Below are 20,428 nucleotides of genomic sequence, written 5' to 3'. Positions count from 1 at the left end.
GTAGAGGCATATTCTAGTTGTAGATTCCTTACATTTTAAATATCCCCCAGGCATCAGTCCGGATCCTGCGATTTTTCATGAGTAGTACCCCTACTCTTCGGTAGGTGGTGTTGGTTGGCTCCACGTCTGTTGTGGTGCACGCCGGAATGACGTTGCAGGACCTTTGTAGATGCCGCCTGGGTGCACTGACGTCAGTTCCTAACACGACTTTCCAAACCAGTAGAGCATAGCCACAAAAGAAATTGACATTGGTGCGACAAAACTAGGGCCCTTTAGGGGAGTCCTTATTCCTAGAAATCAGTTCACAAAGCGGGGAGGTAAGGAAACTACAACAAGAATATGTCTACAGGATACATCGTTACCGAAGGTAAGTAACTTGTTCATCTGAAAGAGACTTCTAGTTGTAGATTCCTTACCTTAGAATAGATACCCCAGCAATACCAACCCCAGAGGAGGGTCTGGGAACCAAGATTACACAAGGAAGTCCTGGAGGACTGAACGGGCAAAGCATCTGTCCCTCCAGACTTGGCTGTCCAGGCAGTAGGGTCTGGTAAACGTGCACAGGGATGCCCAAGTTGCCGCCTGACAGATATCCAGGACTGGGACTCCGAGTGCTAATACAGTGGTTGCTGCTGTTGCTCTAGTACAGTGAGCACGTTAACCCACAGGAGGTTCCTTCTTTGCCAATGCATAGCACAATTTAATGAAGAAGACAACCCATTGAGAGATGGTCCTTTTCTGTATTGTGGACCTTTCTTGGCACCCACATAGCCAATGAAGAGTTGATCGTCCACCCAGAAGTCTTTGGTACAATCAATATAAAAAGATAACGCCCGTTTAGGAACCAGGCTGTGAGGTCTCTCCTCATCCTTGGAGGGATGAGGGGGTGGGAAAAAGGTGGACAAAGTAATGGATTATCTCACATGAAAGGGCGTGACCACTTTAGAGAGGAACAAAGCTTTTGTTCGATGAACCACTTTATTGGGATGGACAGATAGGAAGGCTTGGAAGACAGTCATTGGAGCTCACTAACTCTGCGAGCAGAGTTGATGGCAATGAGGAAAGCAGTCTTAAGAAGCCTGAGGGGGCAATTCTGAATAAGCTCTAAGCGAGCACATGTAAGAAAAGTCAAAACCAAATGTAAATCTCATTCGGGCATTATGAAAGGAGACGGAGGAAACAAGTAAGGCCCTTATGAAACCTATTGACAATGGGGGATTTGAAACAAAGGGGCTGATCTGGAAGTCTCAGAAAGGCAGAGCTAGCAGAAAGATCACCCTTAAGGGTGCCCAAAGTATGTACAACAGAACTTCTGAAAGAGGGGCAGAAAGGGGATCAACCGCTTTTGCTGTGCACCATGTCACAAATTTGTTCCATCTACAGGCATATACCGTTTTAGAGGAGGGACACCTGGCTATCAAGATGACATCACATACTTTGAGTGGATGGTCTAAATCGGTCAACTGCCACTGCTCAATCCCCACGCAAGGAGGAGGAGACAGGACACGTTCGGGTTAAGAACCGTCCCCTGCTGCTGCTACAGAGGATCCTTCCGAAGTGGCAGTCTGATTGGAGGATCAATGGCCATGCTCAGTAAGTCGGAATACCAGACTCTTCGTGCCCAATCTGGAGCCACAAGAATGGTTTGAGTCCGGTTGTAATTTATCTTCCTGAGCACCTATTGTAAATTTAAATGTAAATGTGCAGGAATTTATATAGCGCAAATCACCAAGCGGTCTCTAAGCGCTTGCTTAGGGAACCCGTCCTGGTATTCCCCTGTGAGATAACCCGGCAGGGCATCCGCAAGGTGAAAGCCAGGCATCCCGCCGCGAGGGGCCCATGAGGAGATTAAGCAAGCTATTGCCCAGAGTCACAGAGTGTGAACCCATGAATCGAGTATGCACTGGAGCGAGAATTATTGAGTCCATGGACATTTATGGACTCAAGACCCAGCTGAGCCGGGAATTGAACCCTGGTCCCGTGCTGATCTCTGCTTCCAGGTCTGCCTCCTCTAACCAGTGAGCCACACTTCTCCACCCTTAGAAGTCCTGTACCTTAACACCCACACACTGCCACTGCAGGCTGCATGTTCTCTTGCAGAGAAACGTGAAGAGGGTACACTAGCCCTCAGGTGAGGGTACAAGGCATTACTAACTACACAGCTCCATAATGGCTTTACTAAAACCAGGGAAGTTTCGTAGCAAACCTCTCAGCACATTAAAGCCACACTGATGCCAGTGTGGGATTCAATGCAAAATGCACTCAGAGGGCATCTTAGAGATGCCCCCTGAAAAATAACAAGCCCTAGTGTGGTTCCTGAAAGGCTGCCCGCCATTTGTCACCACCAGAGAAGTTTCTGGACCCCTGGGTAGAGAGCCTCCACCCTCTGGGTCCAGAAACAAAGCCAATCCTGGGCAGAGGTGCCATGCCTCCTCCCCAACAACAGGCTGGATCCACAAAGGGGAAGCTTCAAATGCCTGCCGCATTTGTAAGCTGTCCCTGCCCCCAGCAACTGGCTCCTACTGGTTCTGCCCCCACTCTCGGAGGGAGAATCGGCGGGAAAACCAAGCTAGGAGGAGAGGTGTGCCCACCTTTGCCAACCCCATCCCTCAGGTGGGGAACACTAGGTTAGGCACATCTCAGTCCCCCTCCATCTTGAAGATGAGGGGACCCAGCCAACTAGGGAAAGGCTCATGACTCCTCCCAGTGGATTGTGGCATAATAGGGGATGTACCCAACCCAAGGAAGGGACCCATAATAGGGGGTGTACCTATCCCATGGAAGGGACAAATGGGTCCCGACCTCCACACCCCTTTAAAGGCCCCTAAATGTATTATTTAGGGGCAAATCTGAACCTTGCCTCCTCAGATTCGAGGGAGAAAAAACTAGGACCGAAGAGCCGTGCCAATCCAGGAAGAAGAGGACACCAGCTGCTTTGGCTCCAGCCCTACCAGCCTGTCCCAACTCCAACCTGTCTACAGCAAAGACCTAAGCGTGTCCAGCAACCAGCAGCCCCTCAGAGCCTGGTGGACCTGCCCTGCACTCACCTTACCGATCTCCCGTGAGCACAGGATTTGCCCAACAAAGACTCACCCACAGAAGCCGAATCCAGGCGGCTCCGCAATTTTGAGCCACTCTGCACCAGACTCCCATGGCTGGAGTTCAAATGGCCCAAACCACGAGGAGGTCTCCCCAGCGATCCAGATATGGGATCTGGTGATCGCCGACCTCTTTCAAGCTTGAAGTAGACACCTGCAGCCTCAATCTGAAGGGTCCCCCCTCCCCCAACACTGACCGGAGTTGGTAAGAAGAACCCGATGCTAAAAGACATCCCTGCACCCCACAGCCTTGGGTGGCTCAACCGACGGTGTCTAGGCATCTCCCAAGAATACCTCTCCGACCAGCAGACGCCTTCAGGAAGCCTCCCTGCCCGAGCCTTGCTGAACCGGAGATCTCCATTGATATCCATAGGACCCCGACATCGGCTTTGCACTCTGCACCAGGCTGCCCCTGTGCCACTGGTGGTGCAGCTCCTGTGTTGAATGTTGGCCCCTGCAGTGCTGATCTCTACCCCAGGAGCTTTGCTCCCACAGCCAAGTGGCATGCTCGCAAGCAGTCCCTGACTGAAGGCCCCCTTAGCCCTATTGGCTAACAAAGGGACTCTGCACCCAGCCACCCCAGTACCGCTGGTGGTGCAACCTGATGGCCCACCTGGACCTTGGTCCTAACCCCCAAAAACTCCCACTCTTAAGATATTTACGTACCTGTAAAACGGATAACCATTATTCTCTCATAGGAACCAATGTTACGAGTCTTTGTGCCGAAAATGTACTAAGCGCTGGAACTGCTGTTTTGTATGGAAAGAAAGTAACTATGATTTAAACTGATAATTGTTGTACTTACCTGTAAGTGACAACGCCTAGGGTGTGATATCTAGGCATATCACCCCCGAGTAGTCAATGTAAACCTGAACTAACGAGAAAGTAATCCAAAGTAATTACTGTGTAATTTAAACTTCTTTTTGAATCAATACAAACATGTAACAATTGCAAATTAATTCCCAATTACACTTCTATAATGCTCTATGATTGAAAGTATTTTTTACCAAACTGTACCAAGTCCTGCTTGGTTCTAGAAATAAAATCCAACTACACCTTTTTTATACTGCCCCAATTGGTCTGGATTCCTTCTCTGTGTGTAATCAGTCTTTGATTGAATGAATACAATATATGCTTTATACACCCTCTGGATAAATCTAACTGCTCGCCCAAACCACCAAAAAGAGAGCTGTTAGTACTTACCTAATTTAGCCTCTGCTATACCACTGTGGACTCCCTGGACAAAGCCAGCTTCCTACAACAAGTAGGCAAAATGTACTTTCTACTGTAAAACTTTGCAAGGATATTAGATTGGGAATGGATTTGCAATTGTTACAGGTTTGTATATGCTTTAAAAACAGTTTAACTTACATGGAAATTAGTTTTGCGTTACTTTTGGAATACATTGACTACTCGGGGTGGTATGCCTAGATATCACACCGTGGATCATACAATACAAGGTAAGTAAGACTTTTTCAGGTTTGCAATATAGTTACTTTTCTTTCATACTAAAGTTTAACTTGACAACATTTTTAGGAACAAAACATCACAACATTGGTTCATATGGAGAAAAGCAGGTTATTGGTTTGCAGGTAAGTAAACAACCTGCAAGAATAGTTTTTGGGGTTTAGACCCAATGCTCAGGTAGGCACTAAAATGAAACCACCAGTGGCAGCTAGGTGCAGAGTGCAGGGACCTAACGTTAGCCAATGGGGCTAAGGGAGCCTTCAGTTAAGGACTGATTACGAGCAGGCCATTTGGCGGGGGGGGGGGGGGGGGGTTCCTGGGCTTGGGATGAGCACTGCAGGGGCCAACAATCAGCACAGGAGCTGCACCACCAGCGGCGCTGGGGCAGACAGGTGCAGAGTGCCAAGGCCACGTTGGGGACCCTGTGAATTTCAATAGAGATCTCCGGTTCAGCAAAGATGCTGCTAGCTCTGGCCGTGAGGCTTCCTGAAGGCGAACACCAGCTGGAGAGATAAGTTATGTTTTTGGGAGATTCCTGGACACCGTTGGCTGGGTCACCCAAGGCCGTGGGGCAGCAGGTGCAAGGGTGTCTTTTGGCATCAGGGTCTTCTCACCAGCTCCGGTCGCAGGGACCCTTCAGGTTGAGGCTGCAGGCGTCTGCTTGAAGCTTGAGGGAGGTCGGGGATCACCAGATCCCAGGTCAGGATCACAGAGGGAGGGGGGCATGAGCCACTTCCTAATTGCCTGGGTCACCTCATCTTCAAAATAGAGGAGACTGAGATGTGTGCTTACCTCGCTTCCCCCACCAGAGGGGTGGGGTTGGCAAAGGTGTGCTCATCTTTCCTCCCAACTTGGTTTTTCTGACAATTCTACAGCCCAAAGTAGGGGGCAGAACCAGTGGGAGTCAGTTGCTGTGGGCAGCAAAAGGAAGGGACATCTTGCAAAGGCGACAGGCATTTGAAGCTTCCCCTTCATGGACCCAGCCCATCCGCGGGGAGGAGGCACGACACCTCTGCCCAGGCTGGGCTTTGTTTCTGGATCCAGAGAGAGGAGGCCCTCTACCAGGGGCCCAGTAACCAGTCTGGTGGTGGCAAATGGTGGGCAGCAATTCAAGAACCACACCAGGGCTGGTCGTTTTTCTGGGGGCATCTCTAAGATGTCCACTAAGTGCATTTTACATCAAATCCCTCACTGGCAACAGTAAGGGTTTAATGTGCTGAGATGTTTGCTACCAAACTTCCCAGGATTTAGTAAAGCCATTATGGAGCTGTGGTGTACGTAATGACATATGTTAGAGACATATGTTATAGATTCCTTACCTTAGAATTTCCCCCAGGCGTGAGACTGGATCCGGAGAGTTTTTCTCTATGCAGTACCCCTGCGTGTAGGTAGGTGGTGGTCGATGACGCAGTGCCTACTGACATCAGTTCCGACACTACTTTCCACACCAGAAGCGCAGATCCATGGAAGACACTGACCACTGGTGCACCAGAACTAGGGCCCTGTAAGGGATCCCCTATCCCTAGAAATCAGTTCGCAGAGCAGGGAGGATGGGTGGAGCGGTAAGGTATCTATAACTAACACATGTCTCTAACGAACAAGTTACTTTCCTTCGGTAACGCTTTTTCTGGTGGATACAGTATCTGCCTGTGGATTCCTCACCTTGTGAATATCCCCTGCGCCAGCAACATTCGGAAATTTTTCGTAGCTCTCCACGCCGACGAGGACAACGTCACTATCGCACGGCTCCGCACGCTGCTACGCTGACGTCACTGGAGCCATAAGAGAGCCTCGTTGGCGTGATGACGTCAGTTCCGCCCTTTTTTTCCGTGCCTTCGAGGCACACGGACGGACCGACAACAATATATATACAGTATACACAGTACATAATATTCAAACCAACACACGCAGTGTTAAGTCAATGCAGGAAAGCAAAAGAAATAACACTTCCTTTGACAGTAACAGAAAGCTTTTACCACATAATTACTATTGAAGGTATACAAAGGTGGACAAACGGGGAGGCGGGTGGGTCAGTGAGGAATCCACAGGCAGATACTGTATCCACCAGAAAAAGCGTTACCGAAGGTAAGTAACTTGTTCTTCTGATGGATACATCTGCCAGTGGATTCCTCACCTTGTGAATAGAGTCCCACAGCAGTCCCCACCCCTGGAGGAGGGTGTCCACCCTTCTATACCAAAAAGTCCTGAAGGACGGAACGTGCAAAGTGTCCGTCCCTCCTCACCTCGGAATCTAAGCAGTAATGGTTCGCGAAAGTGTGGAGGGAGGCCCAGGTTGCCGCTCTACAAATGTCCTCCACAGGAGCACCTCTAGATAAGGCAGATGTAGAAGACTTAGCCCCGGTAGAATGAGCCCTTATACCCTCTGAAGGTTCCTTACTGGCCAAAGAGTAACAGATCTTGCTGCACAAGATAATCCATCTGGAAAGGGTGCGCTTGTGCACCGCTCCGCCTTTCCTGCAGCCAATGAAGCTCACGAAGAGCTGGTCATCTACGCGAAAGTCTTTAGTTCTATCGAGGTAAAAACTCACCGCCCTTTTAGGGTCCAAGCGGTGAAGCCGCTCCTCCTCCTTGGAAGGGTGAGGGGGAGGGGGAGGATAGAAGGTAGGAAGGGTAATGGACTGCCCAGATGGAAAGGAGTTACCACCTTAGGCAGAAAAGCAGCCCTGGTCCTGAGTACCATTCTTTCAGCATGAATGGTCAAGAACGGGGGTTTCAAACTCAGAGCTTGAAGCTCACTTACCCTTCTTGCTGAGGTAATAGCAATGAGAAAAACCGTATTAATAGACAATAGCCTTAAGGGGCACTTGTGCAAGGGTTCAAAGGGAGAACCCATCAAGTAAGTTAAGACAAGATTCAAGTCCCATTGAGGCACAATAAATGGAGTGGGCAGAAAATTGTTGGTAAGGCCCTTAATAAACCGTGACACAATAGGTGATTTAAACAAGGACGGCTGATCCGGCAAGCAAAGGAATGCCGACAAAGCCAATAAATAACCCTTCACAGTAGCTACAGCAAAACCTTGCTGAGCTAGAGAGAGAGCAAACTGAAGGATGTTGGATAAACGAGCCCTTAAAGGGTCAATAGACTTCTCTCCCCGCCAATGGACAAACTTGGACCACCTATAGGAATAGATAGACTTGGTGGAGTGACGCCTGGCAGACAGAATCATGTCCACCACTTCAGGCGGGAGAGAAAAATTATTCAGGTTGCCCCGTTCAATCTCCAGGCATGAAGGTGTAATCTCTGGAGGTGGGGGTGCAGAACCTGCCCCTGCGAGAGGAGGTCTGCCCTGAGAGGGAGACTGAGCGGAGGGCACGAGGAGTGGTGGAGAAGATCTGTATACCACACCCTTCTTGGCCAGTCCGGGGCGATCAATATGACTTGGGCCCGGTCTTGGCGAATCTTCCTCAGAACCCGAGGAATCGGGGATATGGGAGGAAACGCATAAAGGAGGAGATGTGAGTCCCATCTCAACAAATGCGTCCCCCCAAAGCTCCCTGCATCGGATCCTGGAGACTGCATAATGACGGGCAGTGAGCGTTCTCGTGAGTGGCAAACAGGTCCACCCGAGGAGTTCCCCACGTCCGAAAGACGTGACGAACCACCTCCGAATGGAGCCTCCACTCGTGGTCGGCAGAGAACTGCCGACTGAGACTGTCTGCACGCACGTTCAGAACTCCGGCCAGATGATTTGCCATCAGACAAAATCGGATGATCCTGAACCCAGGACCAGAGACGCAGAGGCTCTCTGCAGAGACAATGCGACCCCACTCCTCCCTGCTTGTTGACATACCACATCGCGGTATTGTTGTCCGTCAGAACTTGAACCGACTGACCGGGAAGGGAGGAAGGCCTTGAGTGCCAAACGTATCGCCCGCAACTCTAAAAGGTTGATGTGAAGCAACCTTTCCCCTGGAGACCAAAGACCCTTGATCTCCAGATCCCCCAGATGCACACCCCACCCTAAAGTGGATGCGTCCGTTATCACTGTGGCCACAGATGGAGGAAGATGGAAGGGCTTTCCTAGAGACAGATTGCTCTCCACGCTCCACCAAGACAGATCCGCTGCAGCTTCTCTGGAGATCCTCACAGACTCCCTGAGATCTCCGTTGTGCTGATATCACTGCCTGCGGAGGCACCACTGGAGCGCCCTCATGTGCCAGCGTGCATGGTTGACCCACAGAATGCAGGAAGCAAACAGACCGAGCAGACGAAGGACCTTCAGGAGTGGAATGGCCGCTCCATTGTAAAACAAGGGAATCATTTCCTGTATGTCGAGAATCCTTTGTGGAGGTGGAAAAGCTCGACACAGTGTTCAGTACCGTCCCTATGAACAGGTTGCGCTGAGAGGGCACCAGGTGAGATTTGGGCACGTTTATCGAGAAACCCAATTTGTACAACAGCTGAGTTATAACCTGCAGATGATGAAGCACCTTCGCTGGCGACTCCGCTTTGATCAGCCAGTCGTCCAGATAGGGGAAAACTGGAATCCCCGACCTTCTGAGATGGGCTGCCACCACTGCCATTACCTTGGTGAAGACTCGAGGTGCAGTAGTAAGACCAAACGGGAGAACCGCAAACTGATAATGTTACGACCCTACCGTAAAACGGAGATACTTCCTGTGCGACTTCAGGATTGGGATGTGGAAATACGCATCCTGCAAGTCGATCAACACCATCCAGTCCTCCTGTCGCAGCGCTTGAAGAACCTGCGGAAGGGTGAGCATCTTGAACTTCTCCTGCTTCAGAAAAAGGTTCAAGATCCTGAGATCCAGGATTGGACGTAGCCTGCCATCCTTCTAGGGTATTAGGAAATACCGGGAGTAGCGTCCCTGACCCCATTCCCGCTCTGGAGCCACCTCCATCGCACCTTTTTTCAGTAAAGTTAGGACTTCCTCCTGCAGGAGAAGAAGGTGGTCTTTCAAGCAAGCACCTTGGCAAGAAGGGTAATTTGGAGGGAATTTCCGAAAGGGAAGAGCATGCCCATTTTCCACAAGATTTAGAACCCAAAGGTCTGTAGTTACCGATTCCTAATCTTGCAGAAAATGGGTATGTCGATACCCCACAGGACCAACATGATCCAGAATGGTGGATCTAGGGCTGCTTTGCAGTGGTGGGAGGGAGGTAGGGGAGGAGGGCTGACGACCTCATGGACGACCTCTGTTCTTGCCCCTGTAGGTCTTATACAGGGTATTTTGCTGCTGCTGAGGCTGCCTGTAGGTCCGAAAGGACGATCTCCCGAAACCTCTGTACCTTCTGTAAGAGGAACCTCTAGGCTGCGCCCGCAGGCCCAGAGACTTAGCTGTGGCTTTGCTGTCTTTGAACCTTTCCAAGGCTGCATCTGCTTTCTTCCCAAACAGTCTAGAAACATCAAAGGGTAGATCCACAAGTGTTGCCTGCACATCTGGAGAGAACTCTGACGACTTAAACCATGCACTTCTTCTCGTGGCAACAGAGGAGCCCATGATCCTGGCAACAGAGTCCGCAGTGTCCAAACCACTCTGAATAACCTGACGTGCAGCTGCTTGTGTCCGACAAAACCTCATTAAAATTCTGCCTGTCCTCCACAGACAATTTAGGAGCCAGCTGTTTTGGGCGTGGATGTAACAGCCCAAAAGACAGGTGACATTTGTGGACTTCAAGGCCATACTTGCCCAGAACACCTTCTTGGCTGATTGGTCAAGCCTTTTTGACTCTCTATCACTTGAGGAAATGCCCCAGCAGACTTCTTTGAACAGGCAGCGTGAACCACCACTCTCTCAGGAGAAGGATGGGATATTAGGAAGTCCGGATCGCCTGGAGCCGCCCTGTACCACCTAGCAACAGATCTTGACACTGCTGGAGCCGAAAAAGGGCTTACGCCAAACCTATATAACTGGCTCAGTGATGGCATCATTAAAAAGAAGCAAAGGTTCTACAACAGTGGAGGGAGAATTAAGAACCTCCGTCAAGATATTAGACTTGAATTCAGCTGTTGGGAGCTGTAAATCTAAGAGCTTCGCTGCCTTCCTTATAACCGTGTGGTAAGGAACCACATCCTAAGAGGGAGCATCTGAAGGAGGAGAAAGCTCCCATTCTGGAGACGTATCAAGGCCACTTGCCTCCTTTAAGTCTTCAAATAAGTCATCCGACTTTTGAAGTTCACGCTCCTCCACTTCTTCTGCCGGATACCTCTGCTCCTCCAAAATCTTCTGTGCCTCCCGCGTGGATCTTATCCTCGGGACAGGCGGGGCCACACACGACTCCGACGGAGCCGAATACGGATCCGGAGGCACAGCCGGAGCTGAACGAAGCCAAGCTGACTAAGCTGGAGAAGAAAGGAACGGCGTCGACATCCTCAGCGCCGGAAAATGCCAGGACGGCGCCGCTGGAAGGAATGGCATAAAAGGAGCCTGAGCATAGGCCTGAGGAACTCCCAAATTAAAGGCCATTGGACCCATGGGACCCGAAGGTGCTCCAGAGGGGTACATTGCTCTTGAGAAGACACCATACATAGCATTCAAGTAATGCGATGGGTCTTGTCCCGGGCCAAGGAAAGGTGGGTAAAGGCCCGTTAAAGGCTCAGTCTGAGGCATTACCGGACTCGGGCCTATCAGCGCCGACGGTGGAGCCAAAGGAGTCGACGACTCATCAGGAACCAGAGCCTCTTCCACCGGAGCCGGACAATGCGTCGGAGATGGAGCCAGAGCACGCTCCGGAGAAGCTGCAGGCGAAGCCGGACGAACTGGTGAAGCCGGATTCGATATTGAGGGAGAAGGAGAAACATAGTCCTTACGATGTCTAGGAACTGGAGAAGATTATTGTGGCACCGTCCCCTTATCTGAACGGCGTCGAGAGCCGTGCATCCTCTTCTTCTTATGCTTCTTTGATTTTGAAGCATGACCCGAAGTCGACTTCAAATCCGACCTCGACCTGGACCTCGATCTCCTTCGACCTCTTTTCTCCTTCCTCATCTTTGCCATGAACAGCTTTGCCTCTCTCTCCTTTAAAGCCTTAGGGTTCATCTTACAGCAGCAAGAGCACCCCTCGACGTCGTGATCAGACGACAGGCACCAGACACAATCCTCGTGAGGATCAGCCCTCCGCACTCCCTACAGGGCTTGAAACCCGACTTCCTCGATGACCTCTTCAGGAAAGAAGCAGGAGAAGACCAGAAACACAATCCAGAAAAACAAAGTATCTAGACAAGCTATGGAGAGTACCATAAAACCGTTAGCGTCGACGGCGCGGAAAAAAGGGAACTGACGTCATCATGCCGACGAGGCTCTCTTATGGCTCCAGTGACGCCAGCGGAGCCGCGTGCGGAGCCGTGTGTTGTGACGTCGTCCTAGTCGGTGTGGAGAGCTACGAAAAATTTCCGAATGTTGCTGGCGCAGGGGATATTCACAAGGTGAGGAATCCACTGGCAGATGTATCCATCAGAAATATATGTCTCTTGCAGATACATCGTTACTGGAGGTAAGCAACTTGTTCATCTGAAAGACCGTTCTAGATTCCTTACCTTAGAATAGATACCCCAACAATACCATCCCTGGAGGAGGGACTGCAAACCAAGTTCACACCAGAAAGTCATGGAGGACCGAACGGGCAAAGTAGCCATCCCTTCAGACTTGGCTGTCAAGGCAGTGATGTCTATTAAAAATGTGCTTCGATGCCCATGTCGCCGCCTGGCAGATGTTGAGAAGTGGGATTCTGCATGCCAATGTTGTGGTTGCTGCCGTAACCCTAGGAGAATAACCACGAAGCCACACAGGAGGATCTTTCTTAGCTAAAGCATGGCAGATTTTTATGCAAAGGACAACGCATCGCGAGATGGTATGTTTTTGAACAGCCCTGCCTTTCTTAGCACCCACATATCCAACAAAGAGATGATCATCCACCCGGAAGTCTTTGGTGCGGTCAAGGTAGATTGACAGCGCACATTTAGGGCCCAGACGGTGGAGTATCTCCTCCTACTTGGAAGGGTGTGGGGTAGGAAGAAAGTAGGCATGTGATGGATTGACCTATATGAAAAGGTGAAACCACTTTTGGTAGAAACAAAGGCCTTGTCCTAAGCATTTTTTATACACCAAGAAACCCAAGCAGAAGCTGCCAGATTTAACAAGCACATCCACTATGTTGCATGTTCAAAACAATAATTCACAATTAATAGAACAAGTTACTCACCTTCGGTAACGATGTATCTGTAAGAAACATTAGTTAGTTAGATTCCTCACCTTAGAATATCCCCAGGCGTCAGACTGGATCCGTAAAGATTTTGTGTCAGCAATACCCCTTGCGCGTCTCTAGGCGTCGTCTGCGGCTCCGCATCCGTCGTCGTGCGCCGGAATGACTGAGTACTTAGACGCCGCCCTCGTGCGCTGACGTCAGTTCTTGTACATAGCTTTCCGCGCCAGGAACGCAGAGCCATGCAAGAGACCGACACTGGTGCCAAAAAATCTAGGGCCCTGAAAAGGATAACCTTAACCCTAGATGTCAGTTCGCAGAATGGGGAGGATGGGTGGGCCGGTGAGGAATCTAACTAACTAATGTTTCTTACAGATACATTGTTACCGAAGGTAAATAACTTGTTCATCTGAAAGAAACACGTTACTTAGATTCCTCACCTTAGAATAGATACCCCAGCAATACCAACCCCGGTGGTGGGTCTGCGAACCAAGATCACACCAGAAAGTCCTGGAGAACAGAACGGCCAAAGAAGCAGTCTTTCCGGACTTGGCTGTCCAGGCAATAGTGCTTGGCAAACGTGTGCACTGAAGCCCACGTCGCCGCCTGACAGATGTCCCGCAAGTGAACTCCCCGGCCCAGGGCAGTAGTAGCCGCTGTGGCCCGGGTGGAATGGGCCCTCAACCCAACATGAGGGTCCTTTTTTGCCAAGGAGTAACAAAGTTTAATACACAACACGACCCACCGTGAGATGGTCCGTTTGTGTACCGCTTTCCCCTTCTTAGCTTCTACGTATCCAACAAAAAGTTGGTCGTTCACCCGGAACTGTTTGGTGCGGTCCAAATAAAAGGACAGCGCCCGTTTTGGGTCCAGACGGTGGAGCCTCTCTTCCTCTTTTGAAGTCATGGTCGCGCTCCGACAGTAGAGATAGACACCATGGGGGTCGGCCACCGACATCGTACGGCGACAGGCTACGCAGGATTTAAACCTAGGCATCCCTTTGTGGTACCAGGAGTCAAAGACTCAAAAAAAGGGAAGATAAAAGTCTCAAAAGTATAGTAAAAAAATTGACTAGGGTACGTGCACTAACCGGATCTGCGCTTCCTGAGACGGAAAAAGAAAGAACTGACGTCAGCGCGCTTGGGTGGCGCCCAAGTAGTCTCCGTGACGTCATCTTGGCACCTACGACGCCAGCGACGGACGCGGAGCCGCACGACGCCACCTTCCGACGTGCAGGGGTACTGCTGACGAAAACTTTCCGGATCCAGTCTGACGCCTGGGGATATTCTACGGTAAGGAATCTATCACTAACGTGTCAATTTCAGATGTACCTATTTGTAGTCCAGGGCATGACTTTCCAAATGTTAACCATTGCAAAATTACCTGATTTGCTTTTGTGGAGGTAAATGCTTAGAAAATGCTTAGAAGGGTAAACATGCTATTGGCACCTGAACCCATAGCCTTGATACTGACAAGCCTTTACAATGCTATGTTTACTCTTGGCCAGTTTCCCAAACGTTGGAAGACAGCTTCGGTACTTCCTTTGCTGAAGAAACCCAACTTGGATATGAATAATCCAAACAACTTTCGCCCCATCTTGCGTCTTCCCCTACCGGCGAAATTGGTGGAAAAACATTTGAATAGCAAACTGAGTGCCTTTCTGTGCGATACTAATGCCCTGGATCCCACTCAGTTTGGTTTTAGAGAGGGGCATAGTACCGAGACTGCTCTTCTTAAATCAACTGATTAAATTAGGAGAGGTTTGGATCAAGGTGGCAAGGCCGTACTGATCCTGCTTGACCTTTCCGCAGCCTTCGACACGGTCCATCATGGAGTTCTGATGGACCGGTTGTCGGCCTGCGGAATACGGAAGAAAGCCTGGTCTCTCTTAGAGTCCTTTCTCTCTGATAGACGACAGTCAGTGGCTTTGGGTGACTTCGTCTTGAACCCCTTCTCACTTCCTTGTGGGGTTCCACAAGGTTCTTCCCTTAGTCCTACCCTTTTTAACATTTATGTATCCCCTCTGGCCCCTTTGATTGAATCGTTGGGCTTCTGTCTTACATCTTATGCTGACAAACACTCAAATCGTAATCTCCATGCTACCAGGCCAGGAGAGGGCATCAGGGGAAAGACTACATGAATGTATGAGGGCGGTAGGAGAGTGGATGTCACAAAATTGTTTAAAACTCAATGCAAGCAAGACCGAAGTGATGCTTTTTGGCAATAATGCCAATATTTGGACCCCTAGTTGGTGGCCTGAAACTATGGGTACTCTTCCAGTCCCCTCGAGAAAAGTAAAAAATCTGGGTGTAGATTTGGATGAATGCCTCTCCATGCAAGCCCAGGTGAATGCGGTAGTTTCCTCTACCTCTTACACTCTTAGGAGCCTGAGGAAAGTGCTCCCGCTTTTACCTACAGAATGTAAATTCACCGTGGTCACAGCGTTGATTTTGTCTCGCCTTGACTACTTTAATAGTCTTTATTTGAATATACAGGAAGGTAACCTTCATAAACTCCAGATGCTCCAGAACTCAGCAGCTAGGCTGCTTACGGGAACGTCAAGGTCTACCCCTATTTCAGACACCATAAGGAAATTTCACTGGCTACCTGTAAAAAGCGAATCCTATTCAAAGCTCTTTGTTTAGTTTTCCGCGCTTTGCAGGATACAGGCTCTCTACATCTGAGACAACAATTTCGCTGGTATGTTCCAGCGAGATCGTTGCGCTCCTTGGGAGCAAAGCTTATCATCCTTCCCATCATAAGGAAAGCCAGATGGGGTGGGAGAAGCTTTGTGGCAGGAGCGGCCAGGGCCTGGAATCAGCTTCCGTTTGAGTTGAGGAATTCAAAGGATCTTCTTTCCTTTAGGAAAGCGCTCAAAACTTGGTTGTTTTGATTCTTTCGTTGCAAGTGTTGGGAGAACTACAGCAAGCGCCGGGACACCCTAGGGTAGCTGTGCGCTATATAAAATCTAATAACATAACATGCCAGTTTAAATGAATTGTTAGTATTTGACAACAGAAACAAGAAGTCTGTAATAAATTGTTTACACATTTCCTCTATTGGTAAGAATACCCATTGCCCGGCCAAGGTATGTGTGGTAAGCATCGGACATCCCTTAAGAGCTAGTTGATTGCATGCTTTGGCTGTGCACGTATTGTCTTAATGTGTACAGATGTGATGTTGAGAGTATCAATAAGAAACTGAAAAGCCTAATTTATGTACCCTCTACTAAAATGTGTTCAAGATCATTAGCCTATCCTGATGATCACCAAAATGTAAGGATGGAGAACTAAAACATTACAGGAAGTGGTGTTGAGCTTCACAGACCTGGAACATTCTGACAGGTTGTGCCAAAGTAGTGATTTTTCACTATTAAATGCTGTGATACGGAGTATGTAGCAATTGTTTTCCTTTTCTTACACACACATTCCTCCAATGCCCTCTGCCCGTTTACCTGCAAGAAGATCTGCTGCAGCCTTTCTATACAGTTTTTATACCAGGGTGTTATCACGTCAATGCCTCCAGTTTCACATCTCACCAAATGTTCTGTCAGAATCATAATGAAGCGCTGTGAAGTAAAAACAAAGGTTTTAACACGTTTAAATGAGTAATGCTATTGTTGGAGGGTTGACATTTGTTAGCTATTTGCTTGACAAGGTTTTTCCTTTCAAAGGGTATATATATTTAACTAAACTGACCAGACAGATATCCACATCCATCATCTCTAGCACACATCCATCTTTGTGCATCTCACTTCCATCATCACAGTGGATAGCACCATACCTGTTAAGTGGAATATTGAATTTATTTAGTCCAAATATATCTGTGGTTCCACGTCACTAGATTCTGAAAGATGTGTAGCTAAATAATTATAAGTAATCAGAAAATGAAAAATCGCTACTAAAATATTAAATGACTAAGGGGTTTGTTCAGACACTGGCATGTATGCTCACCAGCCTACTGGGCCAGTGGAGACTGAACTCTGTTCCTGTAACAGAAGAACGCTTGCCATACCGGGATATCCAGCAGTATGATGGCAAGCTCTTTGCAGAAAAAGCATCTTCTGGTGTGGTCGATGCACTGGCAAAGATCAACACCAAGACACCACGTTTTTTGGTTCACTCTGCATTCTTTTGTCTTTGTTAGAGACAAATCCCCAAAGCTGGGGTTTGATTTAGAAAAGAAACTGTTTCGATGCCTGGGGAGATTTCTCTCTGCGAGTAGGGGATATTGTCTGGTTTTCCTGTTCATGTCCGTAATGATCTGCAATACTGACTGGGGGAGGGAAAATACGCTTTAGGAACACTGCCCTAGAGGCAAGTGAACTATGCATCATAAGACCAGCCCTAAACATGGTAGACCTCCAGATGCATGCAAGGCAAGAGTGCTGGTGGTGCCAAAGATCAATCAGTATTTTTTCACCTTTGAAGGAGGTGATAAAACCGAAACGCTTAAAAATAAAAATCATTGAACAATTAAATACAAAATGCTGCGGGAGGATTCTAGATGTGGGCGTTGTGGGGCTGAGGGGGCGGATTTCATTCATCTGGCGTGGTCGTGCGGGGCAATTGGGGAGTACTGGGTACAGGTGACGCAGCTGCTGGGGGCTATGGTGGGAGGTGAGGTGTGCTGTGAGGCCAGAACCTGTTTGCTGGGACTGCTGCCCGAGTTTAGGGCCCAAAAACGCAGATTCTGTGTAATAGCGTTGCTCATGGCCAAAAGGAGGGTCTCGCTCTGCTGGAATGGCAGGCAGATCCCGAAACCTAAAGAATGGCTTGCGGACTTAACGTACTGTAGAGATACCCTGAGGACCTATGAAGAAGAACTTCCTACCGGGTCGAAGTCAAGAGACTAATGGACATACCTAACCCAATATTTGAAATTGCATCAAGAGAACTAATCGCGGTTATTATATGTGAAGAGGGGCGGTGTGCGTGGGGGGCCTCTGATTAGGAAGGGAACAGCAAAAATTGGATGAAGGATGCTGTTGTACTGTGACCGAAATGTTATGGTTGTATTTGATTGTACACAATTAAAATGCTAATAAATAAATAAATACAAAATTAATCTCACTAATTTTTTTTTAAAAAAGGAGTCTAACCACAACAAACAAGTTACTTGCCTTCGGTAACGTTCTTTCTAGTGGATACTCTATCCAACTCACCCACATGCTTAACCTTTAGAATATTCTCCAGGTGCCTGTCTGGATCTGACGTTTTCACAGCAGTGCTTCCACACACTGCTAAAATCCACCCTTGCTCGTCAATGACAGTTTCTTGCTGGACTCTTTCTGTGCCATCAGATGCAGAAAATGAACAATTGGAGGTACCTGTGTGCAGATCTCTAATTTAGGGAATTTTTAGATGGTAAACCGGAGGGCACTCCACAAAAAGGGAAGGTGGGATGGGAGTGACGAATCTGCGGATAGAGTACCCACCAGAAAGAGAATATATACCATAGCAGTAACTCACAAAGGTGGTCTTTTGAATGGACACAGAGCAAAATGTCTGCCAGGACAGAACAGGCAAAATGCCATTCCTGTTGAGCACGGCTGTCAAGGCTGTAGATCTTTATTAATGCACAAGTTACTACTTGTGCAATGATATATCTGTAAGAGACATTAGCTAGTGATAGATTCCTTACCTTAGAATATCCCCAGGCGTCAGACTGGATCTGTAAATTTTTGTAGCTGTACCCCTGCGCGTCAGTAGGTGGCGTTGTGCGGCTCCGCGTCCGTCGCTGGCATCGTAAGGGCTGAGATGACATCACGGAGACTACTTAGGCGCCACCCATGTGCGCTGACGTCAGTTCTGTCCTAGACTTTCCGCGCCAGGAACGCAGAGCCATGCAAGAAACTGACCACTGGTGTCAAGAAACTAGGGCCCTGAAAGAGATGACCTTAACCCTAGAATCAGTTCGCAGAACTGGGAGGATGGGTGGGGCGGTAAGGAATCTATCACTAACTAATGTCTCTTACAGATATATTGTTACACAAGTAGTAACTTGTGCATCTGAAAGAGACGTTCGTGATAGATTCCTTACCTTAGAATAGATACTCCAGTAATACCAACCCCGGTAGTGGGTCTGTGAATAGATTACACCAGAAAGTCACGGAGAACAGAACGGCCAAAGAAGCCGTCTCTACGGACTTGACTGTCAAGGCAGTAATGCTTGGTAAACGTGTGCAACGAGGGCAACGTGGCTGCCTGACAAATGTCCTGCAAGGGGACACCGCGTCCCAAGCCAGTAGTGGCTGCAGTCGCCCTGGTACAATGGGCATGCAACCCCACAGGAGGCTCCTTCTTATCTAACGAGTAACCGGCCTTGATGCAGAGAACGACCGGCCGTGAGATGATCAGTTTGTGCACAGCCCGACCTTTTTTGGCACCCACGTAGCCAACAAAGAGCTGGTCATCCACCCGGAACTGCTGTGTATGCTTCAGATAGAAGGCGAGCGCACGCTTGGGGTTCAGACGGTGGAGCCTCTCCTCCTCCCTTGAAGAATGCGGAGGCGGAAAGAAGGTAGGCAAAGTGATGGTCTGCCCAACGTGGAAGGACGTGATAACCTTCGGCAAAAAAGAAGGACGGGTCCTTAAAACCACCTTGTCCGGATGAACAGAAAGGAAAGGGGGTTTAGAAGAAAAAGCCTGGAGCTCACTCACTCTTCTGGCAGAGGTGATAGCTACCAGGAAAGCAGTCTTGAGAGTAAGACGACGCAAAGGGCAGGTATGAAGGGGCTCGAAGGGAGTGCACATCAGATATGTCAGGACAAGGTTTAAGTCCCACTGAGGCATCACGAACGGCACCGGAGGAAACGTGTGCGTGATGCCCTTCAGGAAACGGTTAACAACTGGGGACTTAAAAAGAGAAGGCTGATCTGGAAGCCGTAAAAAGGTAGAGATGGCCAAAAGATAACCTTTGATAGTGCCCGGAGCAGAGCCCTGCTGGGCCAAGGAAAGGAGGAACAGAAGGACTTCAGAAAGAGGGGCAGAAAGGGGATCCACAGAGTTAGCTGGGCACCATGCCACAAACTTGTTCCCTCTGCAGGCGTATACGGTTTTAGTGGAGGGACACCTGGCTGCCAGAATGACATCACAGACTTCGGGAGGAAGATCGAAAGCGGTCAACTGTTGCGGCTCAATCTCCACGCATGGAGGTGGAGGCTGGGCAGGTTAGGGTGGGAGACCCTCCCCTGCTGAAGATCCTCCCGAAGAGGCAGTTGGGTCGAGGGATCGATCGCCATGCTGAGTAGCTCGGGATACCAGTATCTTCGTGCCCAATCCGGAGCCACAAGGATGACTTGGGCCCGGTCGCGCCAAATCTCCTTCAGCACTCTGGGCAGAAGTGGTATAGGCGGAAAGGCGTACAATAGACCGCAACTCCACTTGCGACGAAAAGCGTCGCCGAGCGAGTGCTGCCTTGGAAATTCCAACACGCAGAACTGATGACATTGCGCGTTCTCTTCAGTGGCAAATAGATCTAACCAAGGCTCTCCCCACTGCTCAAAGAGACCTTGCACCACGTACGAGTTCAGACGCCATTCGTGATCCATCATGCACCGGCGGCTGAGTTCGTCTGCTCTGGCGTTCAGAGAGCCCGCCAGATGTTGAACCACCAGGGTGATGCCCTGGTGTTCCAGCCATGTCCAGAGGCGCACAGCCAAAGGGTCCACAACC

At 49.2% G+C, this 20,428-nt stretch overlaps 1 protein-coding gene across 1 annotated transcript in view; it reads right to left on the bottom strand.

Moving 5' to 3' along the window:
• NCBP1 (nuclear cap binding protein subunit 1) overlaps positions 1 to 20,428 on the bottom strand; it is a 614,484-nt gene that overhangs the window by 1,348 nt on the left and 592,708 nt on the right. The window contains exon 22 of the mRNA XM_085636602.1: positions 16,207 to 16,320. Within this exon, the coding sequence (XP_085492728.1) occupies positions 16,207 to 16,320 (114 nt within the window). The remainder of the gene's footprint in view (positions 1 to 16,206; positions 16,321 to 20,428) is intronic.

This window comes from Triturus cristatus, chromosome 2_1 (genome assembly GCF_964204655.1).
Source record: "Triturus cristatus chromosome 2_1, aTriCri1.1, whole genome shotgun sequence".
NCBI classification, from domain to species: Eukaryota; Metazoa; Chordata; class Amphibia; order Caudata; family Salamandridae; genus Triturus; species Triturus cristatus.
The sequence above is the reverse complement of the archived record's forward strand: the minus strand, read 5'-3'. Positions and strand labels throughout refer to the sequence as shown.